The sequence below is a fragment of the Nerophis ophidion genome, linkage group LG10, assembly GCF_033978795.1.
Source record: "Nerophis ophidion isolate RoL-2023_Sa linkage group LG10, RoL_Noph_v1.0, whole genome shotgun sequence".
NCBI lineage: Eukaryota > Metazoa > Chordata > Actinopteri > Syngnathiformes > Syngnathidae > Nerophis > Nerophis ophidion.
Window position 1 is genome coordinate 59057078 of NC_084620.1, and position 15736 is coordinate 59072813.

General features: G+C 39.5%; 1 protein-coding gene across 3 annotated transcripts in view; it reads right to left on the reverse strand.

Moving 5' to 3' along the window:
* Positions 1-15736, reverse strand: part of tfec (transcription factor EC) — a 146729-nt gene that overhangs the window by 51220 nt on the left and 79773 nt on the right. Inside the window, exon 1 of one of the 3 annotated variants that reach the window (XM_061914248.1) lies at positions 6502-6728. The exons of the other annotated variants lie outside the window; for them this stretch is intronic. Within the exon in view, the coding sequence (XP_061770232.1) occupies positions 6502-6579 (78 nt within the window). The 5' untranslated portion in view covers positions 6580-6728. Of the gene's footprint in view, positions 1-6501; positions 6729-15736 lie in introns of those variants that run through there. 3 annotated transcript variants of the gene reach the window in all.

Here is a 15736-nt window from a genome sequence, read left to right on the forward strand (position 1 = left end):
AAATATTTGTAACTAACTAATGTGTGTGTAAAAAAGATCAGTGAGTTTCTGGGCTTCTGACACTGCATCTTTCATCCAGTGCTGCACAGATTTTTCTGGATTTTGAGTCATGAGAAAGGCAAACGAATTGTCAAAAGATCTGTGTGAAAAGGTAATTGAACCGCATAAAACAGGAAAGGGGTGTAAAAAGATATCCAAGGAATTGAGAATGCCAATCAGCAGTGTTCAAACGCTGATTAAGAAGTGGAAAATGAGGGATTCAGGTCGACCAGCAAAGATTTCAGCCACAACTGCCAGGAAAATTGCAAAGAAAAATCCCCAAATAACTCAAGCAGGCCTCTCTGGAAAACTGTGGTGTGGCTGTTTCAAGATGCACAACATGGACGCAGTTGAAGAAAAATGGGCTGCATGGTCGAGTGGCCAAAAAGTTACATTTTGGTCTCATCACTCCAAATTACTTGTAAGCGGGATACTTTGTGACATTTGCGCAGAAATGGCTTACTTCTGGCGACTCGGCCCAAAAAAAAAAATTCTCCCAGGGTATGTAAACTTATGAGCACAACTGTACCTACTCAGTGGTTGGAGTGCCCGCCCTGAGATCGGTAGGTTGGGAGTTCAAACCCCGGCCGAGTCATACCAAAGACGATAAAAATGGGACCCGTTACCTCCCCGTTTGGCATTCAGCATCAAGGGTTGGAATTGGGGGTTAAATCACCAAAAATGATTCCCGAGCGTGGCCGGTGCTGTTGCTCACTGCTCCCCTCACCTCCCAGTTGGTGAACAAGGGGATGGGTCAAATGCAGAGGACAAATTTCACCACAAATAGTGTGTGTGTGACAATCATTGCTACTTTAACTTAACACGATTCTTGTTCATCCCGATTCTAAATGGATTTATAATTTGTTTTTAATCCATTTTATATATCCATCCATCATTTTATATATATATATATATATATATATATATATATATATATATATATCCATCCATCCATTTTCTACCGCTTACTCCCTTTCGGGGTCGCGGGGGGCGCTGGCGCCTATCTCAGCTATATATTTTTTATAATAAAACAAAAATCCATAAATATTTATATATTTTTCTCAGAATTAAACACAAATCGATACATTTTTTTTAATAAAATAAATGTTTTTAAATACATTTATAGTAGGATTGGAAATGGGGGTTAAATCACCAAAAATGATTCCCGGGCGTGGCCAGTGCTGTTGCTCACTGCTCCCCTCACCAGTTGGTGAACAAGGGGATGGGTCAAATGCAGAGGACGAATTTCACCACAAATAGTGTGTGTGTGAAACAATCATTGGTACTTTAACTTTAACTTAACACGATTCTTGTTCATCCCGATTCGAAATGGATTTATAATTTGTTTTTAATATTTTTTATATATATATATTTTTATAATAAAACAAAAATCCATAAATATTTATATATTTTTCTCAAAATTAAACACAAATCGATAAAAAAATTTTAATAAAATGTTTTTAAATACATTTATAGTAGAGTTGGAATTTGGGGTTGAAGTCCCCAAAAATGATTCCCGGGCGTGGCCACCGCTGCTGCTCACTGCTCCCCTCACCTCCCAGTTGGTGAACAAGGGGATGGGTCAAATGCAGAGGACAAATTTCACCACAAATAGTGTGTGTGTGACAATAATTGGTACTTTAACTTCACACGATTCTTGTTCATCTCGATTCAAAATGGTTTCATAATTTGTTTTTAATCCATTTTTTTATATATATATTTTTTTAGAATAAAACAAATCTATAAATATTTATATATTTTTCTCAGAATTAAACACAAATCGATAATTTTTTTTTAAATAAATGTTTTTAAATACATTTATAGTAGAGTTGGAATTTGGGGTTAAATCACCAAAAATGATTCCTGGGCGTGACCACTGCTGCTGCTCACTGCTCCCCTCACCTCCTAGGGGGTGAACAAGGGGATGGGTCAAATGCAGAGGACGAATTTCACAAATTGCTTTAACTTCAACATAACTTTATTTTACTGTAATTATTATTGTTGTTAGTAGTATAAGTATTATACATATGACATGCATAATATGTCATATGTACATATTACAACATCAATATTATAAAATATTTTTTATGTATTTTTCATTTTTTTAAGTAACCCCAAAATTGTCAATTTCTACTACTTTTGCGGACTTTTTGAGACAAAGTTTTAGTTTTTTTAAAGTATGTCTAATACATGTTTTGCATTCGGTAAATCGTGTCCTATAATAAAGTATAAAAAAGAACTCATTATTTGAGTTGTGCGAGCAAGACTCTGACGAAGCATAAAAGCAAACCATATGAATATTATAGAAAATGTCCAACATGCTGCATTAAAGTGGCATTGTCAAAAAAAAAAAAAAATACAGTAATATCTTGAGTGGCACTGAAGGGCTTCTCTCAGGAGTCTTTTTAAAAAGATTTAGAACGGCTGTTGCACAACAAAGTTTCAATCTTGCTTAAGTTCTTCTTTCACTTCAGAAAACAGCCAGCTGCTTATGAAAGAAGAGCTAACATGAACACACTGTGGACAAAAACCCTGTAGGAGGGTTGGATTCACTTTCTGGAAGTGAGCATAATTTAACATCTCGACCTGTGATAGTAAGCAGATCACTGACTACTACCTAAAAACTTTATCATGCTTGTAGTTGTAGCAACTTTAGAGCAGGTCTCTTTTTTTCAGATTATCGGATTTTACAAGAATCTCCAGCGTTGTTCAGCATAAAAGATCAGCTCATCATCCTCTGCCTTTTGCGGTCGTTGTTTCCTTATTCGGTTCCTCTTGATTTAATTCTAATATTGTAACAAAGTGGTTGGAATGTAATATTAAAGGTGTCCTAATCACATATTCCATCCATCCATCTTCTTCTGCTTATCCGAGGTCGGGCCGCGGGGGCAACAACCTAAGCAGGGAAACCCAGACTTCCCTCTCCCCAGCCACTTAGTCCAGCTCTTCCCGGGGGATCCCGAGGTGTTCCCAGGCCAGCCGGGAGACATAGTCTTTGGTCCTTGGTCTTCCCCATGGCCTCCTACCGGTTGGACGTGCCCTAAACACCTCCCTAGGGAGGCGTTCGTGTGGCATCCTGACCAGATGCCCGAACCACCTCATCTGGCTCCTCTCCATGTGGAGGAGCAGAGGCTTTACTTTGATCTCCTACCGGACGACAGAGCTTCTCACCCTATCTCTAAGGTAGAAGCTCATTTCAGTCGATTGTATCCGTGATCTTGTCCTTTCGGTCATGACCCAGAGCTCATGACCATAGGTGAGGATGGGAACGTAGATCGACCGGTATTGTTATTGAAATTATTACGGTGGGGCAAAAAAGTATTTAGTCAGCCACAGACTGTGCAAGTTCTCCCACTTAAAATGATGACAGAGATCTGTAATTTTCATCATAGGTACACTTCAACTGTGAGAGACAGAATGTGGAAAAACAATCTAGGAATTCACATTGTAGGAATTTTAAAGAATTTATTTGTAAATTATTGTGGGAATTAAGTTTTTGGTCAACCATTCAAAGCTCTCACTGATGGAAGGAGGTTTAGGCTCAAAATCTCACGATACATGGCCCCATTCATTCTTTCCTTAACACGGATCAATCGTCCTGTCCCCTTAGCAGAAAAACAGCCCCACACTGCAAAAAGTCAGTGTTCAAAAACAAGAAAAAAAAATACAAAAATGAGGGGTATTTTACTTGAACTAAGCAAAATTATCTGCCAATAAACAAGAAAATTTGGCTTGTCAAGACTTTCCAAAACAAGTAAAATGAGCTAACTTCAATGAACCCAAAAATACCTCAAAATAAGTATATTCTCACTAATAAGTGTACTACTACAGTATACGAGTACGAATTTTCTGTTTCATTGAAATAAAAACGGCAAAGTCTATTTGGCTGTCATCTGTTTTAATATGAGAAACAATTGTGTCAAAGTCATGATTTTGTTTTACATTCTTGAAATAAGAAATTCTTACTTTAAAAAGTAGTTTTATACTTGTGAGTGTTGATGACACAGCTTTGCAACATTTGCAATTCTCCTTTCAAGCATGTTTTACTCAAAATAGGTCATAAAATGTCGGAAAGAAGCTGTAGTATCTTACTGAGATCATTTAGGACCTAAACACTTAAAACAAGTAAAACACTCTAACATAAAATCTTATGTATGGCCGCGCAAGTCCCGGGATGCCCTAAATGTTCCTAACACACCCAGCCGAGTCCCATGGGGAGAGGGGATGAAAGTTGGAAAAGTCAGCAAAAGTCCCAAAAATGTTTAAAATACCTACACAGGTTCGAGTCCCACAAGTTCCGTCGCCTGCCGGGATGCCTAAAATGTCCAAAACGCGCCCAGCAAAGTCCCACGGGAAGGTGGGGAGAAAAGTCAGGGAAATGTTCAAAAGAGTGCACACTCGAACAAGGTTGGGACTCGAACCATGGTAGGTATTTAGAAAATTTTGGGGGACTTTTGCCCACTTTTCTCATTTTCCCCCCTACTTCCCGTGGGATTTTGCTGGGTGCGTTTTGGACATTTTTTTGTATCCCAGGACTTGTGTGGCCGGCGGCGGGACTCGTGGGATTGGAACCCCGGGGAGGTATTTTGGGTGTGTTTTGGACAAAAATAGTTTCAAGCATATTTTACTCAAAATAGGTCATAAAATGTCGGAAACAAGCTGTAGTATCTTACTGAGATCATTTAGGACCTAAACACTTAAAACACGTAAAAGACTCTAAGATAAAATCTGCTTAGTGAGAAGAATTATCTTACCAGACAGAAAATAAGCAAATATCACCCTTATTTGAGATATTTCATCTTACTTAGATTTCAGTTTTTGCAGTGCAAAGCATGATGTTTCCACCCCCATGCTTCACAGTAGGTATGGTGTTCTTGGGATGCAACTCAGTATTCTTCTTCCTCCAAACACGAGGAGTTGAGTTTATACCAAAAAGTTCTATTTTGGTTTCATCTGACCACATGACATTCTCCCAATCCTCTGCTGTATCATCCATGTATCCATTTTGGTATAAACTCAACTCCTCGTGTTTGGAGGAAGAAGAATACTGAGTTGCATCCCAAGAACACCACACCTACTGTGAAGCATGGGGGTGGAAACTTCATGCTTTGGGGCTGTTTTTCTGCTAAGGGGACAGGATGATTGATCAGTGTTAAGGAAAGAATGAATGGGGCCGTGTATCGTGAGATTTTGAGCCAAAAACTCCTTCCATCAGTGAGAGCTTTGAATGGTTGAACAAATACTTATTTTCCACCATCATTTACAAATAAATTCTTCAAAATTCCTACAATCAATCAATCCGCTGCGCAGTTATTTAGAGTTGTAAACATAGAGTCGGCGATACAGTAAGCTACACTGCGAGCTACATCGTGAACGTAATAACGGATTACAAAACATACTCATCCATTGCCAAAGACCAAATGAAAGTAGTTTGTAAAAAAAAAAATAAAAAAATCCTTAATTTTGTCGCAGGACGATGACTTTATTGTCTCAGATTAGAAGGCTAAACTAGCTACACGACAACTTGAGCTAACGTGCCAACATGTCAGTCACACATTTCTAACCTACTGTTTTTACGTATCGTTTAATTCCGCTGCACAGTTATTCCGAGTTGTAAGCATAGAGTTGGCGATACAGTAAGCTACTCTACGAGCTACATCGTGAACGTAATAACAGATTAGAAAACTTACTCGACCATTACCAAACACAGTAGGCGCTAATCCAATTAAAAGTATTTAAAAAAAAAAAAAAAAGGTTTTAACAGTGACATTGTCTTAGATTAGAAGGCTAAGCTAGCTACACAACAACTTGAGCTCATTTCTAACTTTCTGTTATTACGTATCGTTTAATTCCGCTGCACAGTTATTCCGAGTTGTAAGCTTAGAGTCGGCGATACAGTCAGCTACTCTATGAGCTACATCGAGAACATAATAACGAATTATAAAACTTATCATACATTGCCAAACACTAAATAAAAGCATTTATTTTTATTTTTTTTTAAATCCTTCCTAATTTTGTCGCAGGACAGTGACGTTATCTTCTTAGATTAGAAGGCTAAACTAGCTACACAACAACTTGGGCTTTGCACACACAAATATTTACTTCTTCCGAGTTGCAGGCTGGAAACCAAACAATTTTGTGAGGCACTTCTTCAGATGAGACTGGAGGTTTTGAATAGTTTCCTGAGTTGGCTAATACGACCAATAACAGAACCTTTTTGTTCTTCAAAGCATATCTAAACTACAGATACAATACCTCTTATATTTTGAGCATATGTTCGTTTACAATATGTGCAACTCTGGCAAAAAAATAGACCGAAACAAATGTCCACTGCAGAGGACATTGGTTCTCAGGAGGATATTAAGCTCTTGTTTTCCCGAAAGCTACTTTCAGTCCATCACCCATCAACATCTCCCCCGCATTAGGCAAGAACGCTCCAGCAGAACGTAGACCTCGGCCTACCTGCCGCAGCTGGATCTTAGTCAGCGTGACCACGTTGACCAGGCAACACCGACTCCCGGCACGCGCGGCGTCTCCCATCACAGGGGGGGAACCCCGAAATCTGCGCACCCCCGAGCGGCTAAATCGTCTCGCCGTTCGGAGAGAAAAGGAAGAAGCTTTGCAGAAATATCAGCGAGGAAAGGAAGGCATGACACATCAGCTTATTTGGGGACGCTTCCTGTGAGAAAGACCTGACAGAAGCAGAAATACCCACGGCGGTTGGGGTGTGTGTGTGATGCGCCATGCGTCTACACCCTGCTTCTCTACTCTACTGCATGCTGCACTTGTTCCTTCCTGCAGGACATTCAGCACATTCTCCCAGGTTATCTCCATGACAGCCACTTCCCTTGTGGGGCTTTGTTTTAGCCCTCAGACTCCAACAAACAAAGTATTGCATAGCTTTCTCTTGACTCAGCCTTTTTGTTTTTGCATTGCCGGTCACTTACTTTTATTTTGTATAAAATAATGCTTGATTTATAACACGCATATGATCATACGTTGTAGAAGGCCTCTGTTGGTTAGTATAAATTATGCAACGTCACCTAATTGGCCCAAAAATATTTTTTGCAAATCAATAATTATAATAATGTGACGTTGTCTAGTGCAGTGTTTGTAACGTTTGAACCAAAAATCAACAAAAGGCAAGTCCATAAGCAAAGGGATGGTTAAGAAAAACAAAAGTAAAACTAAACTGGCGACAAAATAAATAAAAACAGAATGCTGGACGACAGCAAAAACTTAAAACGTGTGGAGCGGCGATGGCGTCCACAAAGTACATCCGTACATGATATTACAATCAATAGTGTCTCCACAAAGAAAGAGAGAGTATGCACAACATAAATAGTCTTGATTGCGAAAACAAAGCAGGTGTGGGCGGTAGAACTCAAAGGAAGGAGGATGCTGCTATAGGAGAATGCCAACAAAACAGGAAGGGTCACCAAATTAACAGCGCAAGACAGAAAAATGAACAATAGGCAAGTCCTGCTACGAAAAGGCAGTGAAGCATAGAAATGGCTATGCAAAACAAAAGTAAAATTGAACTGGCTAGAAAGTAAACAAAAACAGAATGCTGGACAACAGCAAAAACTTACAGCGTGTGGAGCGGAGACGATGTCCACAAAGTACATCCGTACATTTCATGACAATCAACATTGTCCCCACAAAGAAAGATAGCGTACAAACAAATTAAATAGTCTTGATTGCGAAAACAAAGCAGGTGTGGGCGGTAGAACTCAAAGGAAGGTGTGACGCTGCTATAGGAGAATGCCAACAAAACAGGAAGGGTCACCAAATTAACAGCGCAAGACAGGAAAATTAACAAAAGGCAAGTCCTGATAGGAAAAGGCACTGAAGCGTAGGGATGGCTATGCAAAACAAAAGTAAAACTGAACTGGCTACAAAGTAAACAAAAACAGAATGCTGGACGACAGCAAAAACTTACAGCGTGTGGAGCGGCGATGGCGTCCACAAAGTACATCCGTACATGACATGACAATCAACAGTGTCCCCACAAAGAAAGATAGCATACAAAAAAATTAAATTGTCTTGATTGCGAAAACAAAGCAGGTGCGGGCGGTAGAACTTAAAGGAAGGACAACGCTGCTATAGGAGAACGCCAACAAAACAGGAAGGGTCACCAAATTTACAGCGCAAGACAGAAAAATTAACAAAAGGCAAGTCCTGCTAGGAAAAAGCACTGAAGCCTAAGGATGGCTATGCAAAACAAAAGTAAAACTGTACTGGCTACAAAGTAAACAAAAACAGAATGCTGGACGACAGCAAAAACGTACAGCGTGTGGAGCGGAGACGATGTCCACAAAGTACATCCGTACATGACATGACAATCAACAGTGTCCCCACAAAGAAGGATAGCGTACAAACAACTTAAATAGTCTTGATTGTGAAAACAAAGCAGGTGCGGGCGGTAAAACCCAAAGGAATGAGGATGCTGCTACAGGAGAACACCAACAAAACAGGAAGGGTCACCAAATTAACAGCGCAAAACATAAAAATTAACAAAAGACGAGTTCCGCTAGGAAAAGACACTGAAGCATAGGGACGGCTATGCAAAACAAAAGTAGAACTGAACTGGCTACAACGTAAACAAAAACAGAATGCTGGACGACAGCAAAAACTTACAGCGTGTGGAGCGGAGACGACGTCCACAAAGTACATCCGTACATGACATGACAATCAACAGTGTCCCCACAAAGAAAGAGAGAGTATGCACAACTTAGATAGTCTTGATTGCAAAAACAAAGCAGGTGCGGGCAGTGGAACTCAAAGGAAAAAGGACGCTGCTATCGGAGAATGCCAACAAAACAGGAAGGGTCACCAAATTAACAGCGCAAGACAAAAAATTAACAAAAGGCAAGTCCTGCTAGGAAAAGGCACTGAAGCATAGGCATGGCTATGCAAAACAAAAGTAAAACTGAACTGGCCACAAAATAAACAAAAACAGAATGCTGGACGACAGCAAAAACTTACAGCGTGTGGAGCGGCGATGGCGTCCACAAAGTACATCCGTACATTACATGACAATCAACAGTGTCCCCACAAAGAAAGAGAGAGTACGCACAACTTAAAACTGAAATAGTCTTGATTGTGAAAACAAAGCAGGTGCGGGCGGTTAGAACTCAAAGGAAGGTGTGACGCTGCTACTGGAGAACGCCAACAAAACAGGAAGGGTCACCAAATTAACAGCGCAAGATAGAAAAATGAAAAAAAGGCAAGTCCTGCTAGGAAAAGACACTGAAGCCTAAGGATGGCTATGCAGAACAAAAGTAAAACTGAACTGGCGACAAAGTAAACAAAAACAGAATGCTGGACGACAGCAAAAACTTACAGCGTGTGGAGCGGCGATGGCGTCCACAAAGTACATCCATACGTGACATGACAATCAACAGTGTCCCCACAAAGAAAGATAGCGTACAAACAACTTAAATAGTCTTGATTGCGAAAACAAAGCAGGTACGGGCGGTAGAACTCAAAGGAAGACAGGACAGGACGCTGCTATAGGAGAATGCAAACAAAACAGGAAGGGTCACCAAATTAAAAGCGCAAGACAGAAAAATTAACAAAAGGCAAGTCCTGCTAGGAAAAGGCACTGAAGCGTAGGGATGGCTATGCAAAACAAAAGTAAAACTGAACGGGCTACAAAGTAAACAAAAACAGAATGCTGGACGACAGCAAAAACTTACAGCGTGTGGAGCGGCGATGGCGTCCACAAAGTACATCCGTACATTACATGACAATCAACGGTGTCCCCACAAAGAAAGATAGCGTACAAACAACTTAAATAGTCTTGATTGCGAAAACAAAGCAGGTGCGGGCAGTCGAACTCAAAGGAAGGCGTGATGCTGCTACTGGAGAACACCAACAAAACAGGAAGGGTCACCAAATTAAAAGCGCAAGACAGGATAATGAACAAAAGGCAAGTCCCGCTAGGAAAAGGCACTGAAGCCTAGGCATGGCTATGCAAAACAAAAGTAAAACTGAACTGGCCACAAAATAAACAAAAACAGAATGCTGGACGACAGCAAAAACGTACAGCGTGTGGAGCGGCGATGGCGTCCACAAAGTACATCCGTACATGACATGACAATCAACAGTGTCCCCACAAAGAAAGAGAGAGTACAAACAACTTAAATAGTCTTGATTGCGAAAACAAAGCAGGTGTGGGCAGTTGAACTCAAAAGAAGGCGTGACGCTGTTACTGGAGAACGCCAACAAAACAGGAAGGGTCACCAAATTAACGGCGCAAGACGGAAAAATTACCAAAAGGCAAGTCCTGCGAGGAAAAAGCACTGAAGCGTAGGGATGGCTATGCAGAACAAAAGTAAAACTGAACTGGCTACAAAGTAAACAAAAACAGAATGCTGGACGACAGCAAAAACTTACAGCGTGTGGAGCGGCGAGGGCGTCCACAAAGTACATCCGTACATTACATGACAATCAACAGTGTCACCCCAAAGAAGGATAGCGGACGCACAACTTAGATAGTCTTGATTGCGAAAACCAAGCAGGTGCGGGCGGTAGAACTCAAAGGAAGGTGTGACGCTGCTATAGGAGAACGGCAACAAAACGGGAAGGGTCACCAAATTAACAGCGCAAGACAGAAAAATGAACAAAAGGCAAGTCCCGCTAGGAAAAGGCACTGAAGCATAGGGATGGCTATGCAAAACAAAAGTAAAACTAACTGGCGACAAAGTAAACAAAAACAGAATGCTGGACGACAGCAAAAACTTACAGCGTCTGGAACAGGAAGGGTCACCAAATGAACAGAAACTAAAGTACTACACACAGGAAACGACAACAAACTCCAAATAAGCAATGACAACATCGTGGAGTTTCTTTTTTTAACTTTTTCTTCTGGTGGTGTGCTTCCGTATTTTTTTTACTTATGGAAAAAAATGTGCCTCGGCTCAAAAAAAGGTTGAAAAACACTGTCTTAACATATGTGTGTCTGATAGATTCGGAACAGGTATTTTTATCCGTTAGCCCGGTACTTTCTAAATAGTCCCTGAGGGGGGCCGTGAGAGGCAGGGGGGGGACTTCCTGTATTCATATTTTTATTTATGCTCGATGGATACATACACACGACTCCCTCTAGGTGGCAGAATAGCTCAAATTAATCAACAAGCTGCCTGTCCAAGCCAGTAGAGAACAGTTGTAAGCAATTTTTTTTGACTCGGACAAATTTAGAGAAAAATAAATGTCCTTTATATCTGATTTTTAGGAACACTAATACAAACCCTCGAATAATGTCTGATTGAATGCTAAAAACGTTATGACAAACCCCTTTAAAAACGGAATGGAATTTATTTATTTTTTACTGAATGGGACACCTAAATGTGGGGTTAAAAATGTTAACTATGAACGATAAAACACTGAATATTGACAGAATATTGAATAGAGATGTCCGATATTATTGCCCGATAAATGCTTTAAAATGTAATATCGGAAATTATCGGTATCGGTTTCAAAATCATCAGTATCTTTGTTTTGTTTTTTAAAGTAAAACGTATTATTTTAAAATGCCGCTGTGTACACGGACGTAAGGAAAAAAACCTCAAAGGCACTGCCTTTGCGTGCTGGTCCAGTCACATATCTATGGATTTTCTCACACACAAGTGAATGCAAGGCATAGTTGTTCGACAGCCATACAGGTCACACTGAGGGTGGCCGTATAAACAACTTTAACACTGTTACTGTCATGTCTTTTTGATCACGTCTTGTTTGGGTATGTTCTGTTGACCTTTGTACTCTTTTAAGTTCCTGTTTTTTTTTCACTCCCTTGTGTTGTCGCCTACTGAAATGAGATGTTCTTATTTAAACGGGGATAGCAGGTCCATTCTATGAGTCATATTTTATCGTTTCGCGATATTGCCATATTTTTGCTGAAAGGATTTAGTAGAGAACATCAAGGATAAAGATAACAACTTTTGGTCGCTAATAAAAAAAGCCTTGCCTGTACCGGAAGTAGCAGACGATGTGCGCGTGACGTCACGGGTTGTGGAGCTCCTCACATCTGAACATTGTTTACAATCATGGCCACCAGCAGCGAGAGCGATTCGGACCGAGAAAGCGACGATTTCCCCGTTAATTTGAGCGAGGATGAAAGATTCGTGGATGAGGAAATTTAGAGTGAAGCACTAGAAAAGAAAAAACAAGGTAATTGCAGTGGGAGCGATTCAGATGTTATTAGCCACACATTTACTAGGATAACCTGGAAAATCCCTTATCTGCTTAATGTGTTACTAGTCTTTTAGTGAGATTATATGGTCATACCTGTACAACCTGAAAGTCAGAGAAGTGTGGCCACGGGTGTGGTGACCGCCAGTGTCTCGTTGAGGCAAAGGCACCCAGTGAGGCCGGGCTGAGATTTATTTATTTTTTCCCCCCTCTTCCACAGTGGAAGCATCTGACGGTCAGGGGCGGCCTGTGGGAGGAGGCAAGAGAGTCCGCAGCTGCCTCTTTGACAGGTGCAGGAGGAACGGCGCAAGCTCTCCGCTCATGTCTACAGTAAAAGCCCACTTATTACCACCATTTTCTCACTGAAACCTGCCGGTTGACATGTGGTCGGGAACCATGTTCACTTGACCACTTTGTTCCATAGTAAAGCTTCACCGGGAATGTAAACAATGAAACACAGGCTGTGTTTGTGTTACTAAAGGCGGCCGTAATACACTGCCTCCCACTTACAGCTTTCTTCTTTGACGTCTCCATTGTTAATTGAACAAATTGCAAAAGATTCAGCATTACAGAAGTCCAGAATACTGTGTAATTATGCGATGAAAAGAGACGACTTATAGCTGTGACGTTTTAGCATGATACTTCCGCGTGAAATTTAAAATTGCAAATTAGTAAACTAATTATTGGCATGTGTTGCAATGTTAATATTTCATCATTGATATATAAACTATCAGACTGTGTGGTCGCTAGTAGTGGCTTTCAGTAGGCCTTTAAGGATAGTATCGCCTTTGCATACTTACTAACTTGTAGAAGGATTCTGTTGGAGTGGAAATTAACATTTGCCCCCAAGTCCTTTGGATTGATTGATTGATTGATTGAAAATGTTATTAGTAGATTGCACAGTACAGTACATATATTCCCTACAATTGACCACTAAATGGTAACACCCCAATAAGTTTTTCCACTTGTTTAAGTTGGGGTCCACGTTAATCAATTCATGCCTCTGGTTTTACTGGGGAAAATGTAACATAATCTGAGTTGACCTGGGGCTGTTTGATTAGTTACATGGCTAAATTATACGTGACAAATGTGACCACTGGCTGTTGACAATTAACCTTTTCACTCACTTCAATTCTCTGTTTTGTTTGGATCCAGTGACACTTCTCTAAGTTTTTTTGACTTGTTTTTTTAGTCAGTCCGTCTAATTTTTTATCTGCTTTTGTGGTGAAGAGGAAGGCAGGACATTGCCACCCACTGTGACTAAGATGCAGGACCGGAAGGGGGCGGAAAGGCTTTGTGTTTTGTTTATTTATTTATTTTTTGTTATTGTTGTATTTTTATTTAATTTCAACTTAAAAGTTAAATTTAACTCGAAGCGGTAGAAAATGGGTGGATGGATGGATTCACAAATAATTTGGCCGGGGGACACATATACAGTATATATGCCAGCGACTTGAGGGGTTGCAGGTTCGATTCCCGCTTGTGCCATCCTAGTTACTGCCGTTGTGTCCTTGGGCAAGACACTTTACCCACCTGCTCCCAGTGCCACCCACACTGGTTTAAATGTAACTTAGATATTGGGTTTCACTACGTAAAGCGCTTTGAGTCACTTGAGAAAAGCGCTATGTAAATATAATTCACTTCACTTCGCTATAGTATATATGTTTATTTTTTTACTTTTTATTTATTTACTTTTTTTTTTTTTTACTTTTTATTCGACTACCTTTTACCGTATTGCTTTTGCACTATCTTGTTTAGCTCATTCATTGTTTATGTTATTTGTTTGTTTTTGTTTAGGTTTTTGCCTTCCAATATGTGTTTGTATATATGTATGTATGTATTAGGGGTGTGGGAAAAAATCGATTCAAATACGAATCAAATCGTTTATGTTGTGCGATTCAGAATTGATTGATTGATTGATACTTTTATTAGTAGATTGTACAGTACAGTACATATTCCGTACAACACCCAAATAAGTTTTTCAACTTGTTTAAGTCGGGGTCCACGTTAATCAATTCATGGTAGAATCGAATCGAATTTTTTAAAAATCGATTTAAAAAAAAATTATTATTAAAAAAAAAAAAAAATAATATATATATATATATATATATATATATATACGTATATATTTTTTTTATCAATCCAACAAACCACTACACAGCAATACCATAACAATGCAATCCAATTCCAAAACCGAACCTGAGCCAGCAACACTCAGAACTGCAATAAACAGAGCAATTGAGAGGAGACACAAACACCACACAGAACAAACCAAAAGTAGTGAAACAAAAATGAATATTATCAACAACAGTATCAATATTAGTTATAATTTCAGCATAGCAGTGATTAAAAATCCTTCATTGACATTATCATTAGACATTTATAAAAATAAAAATAGTGTCACAGTGGCTTACACTTGCATGGCATCTCATAAGCTTGACAACACACTGTGTCCAATGTTTTCACAAAGATAAAATATGTCATATTTTTGCTTCGTTTAATAGTTCAAACAAATTTACATTATTGCAATCAGTTGATAAAACATTGTCCTTTACAATTATAAAAGCTTTTTTACAAAAATCTACTACTCTGCTAGCATGTCAGCAGACTGGGGTAGATCCTGCTTTAAATCTTATGTATTGAATGAATACAGAATCCTTTTGAATCGGAAAAATATCGTTTTTGAATCGAGAATTGAATCAAATAGAAAAAAATCCATATATTATCAAATCGTGACCCCAAAAATCGATATTGAATCGAATCGTGAGACACCCAAAGATATTTGTTTTTTTTTTTGTTTCTTTAACATTTTTGTTTTTTTTCCCATTTTATTTTTGTCTTGTTCCCCTCTTGCACCCAGTTTTCTTTTTTCTACTTTCCATCCCCTACTGCTTCGGTCCACTAAATATATACAAACATTTCTCAAAGTTAAATACTAATCAGGCAAAAGGAGAATTATCCCACACTTCTCTTTTCCTACGTAAATCCCTACAGCGCATGGGCTCTACCTTTTGTGCAGCCCTTTGAGACACTGGTGATTTAGGGCTATATAAATGAACATTGATTGATTGATTGATTAGGGCCTCGACATGGACAATATGGTTATAATTTGCCTTAGCTGCTGGATAGCATAGATTAAAATATATATTTACACATTAATAATTACTTATAAATAATCCTATGGGGCGGCATAGCTCGGTTGGTAGAGTGGCCGTGCCAGCAACTTGAGGGTTGCAGGTTCGATTCCCGCTTCCGCCATCCTAGTCACTGCCGTTGTGTCCTTGGGCAAGACACTTTACCCACCTGCTCCCAGTGCCACCCACACTGGTTTAAATGTAACTTAGATATTGGGTTTCACTATGTAAAGCGCTTTGAGTCACTAGAGAAAAGCGCTATATAATTCACTTCACATTGTATTTTTTTATTTTTTTTGTGACATCCCACAGGTCATTTGTGGGCGCCGGTGGGCCGTAGTTTAGGAAGAATTATTTATTTTATTCAT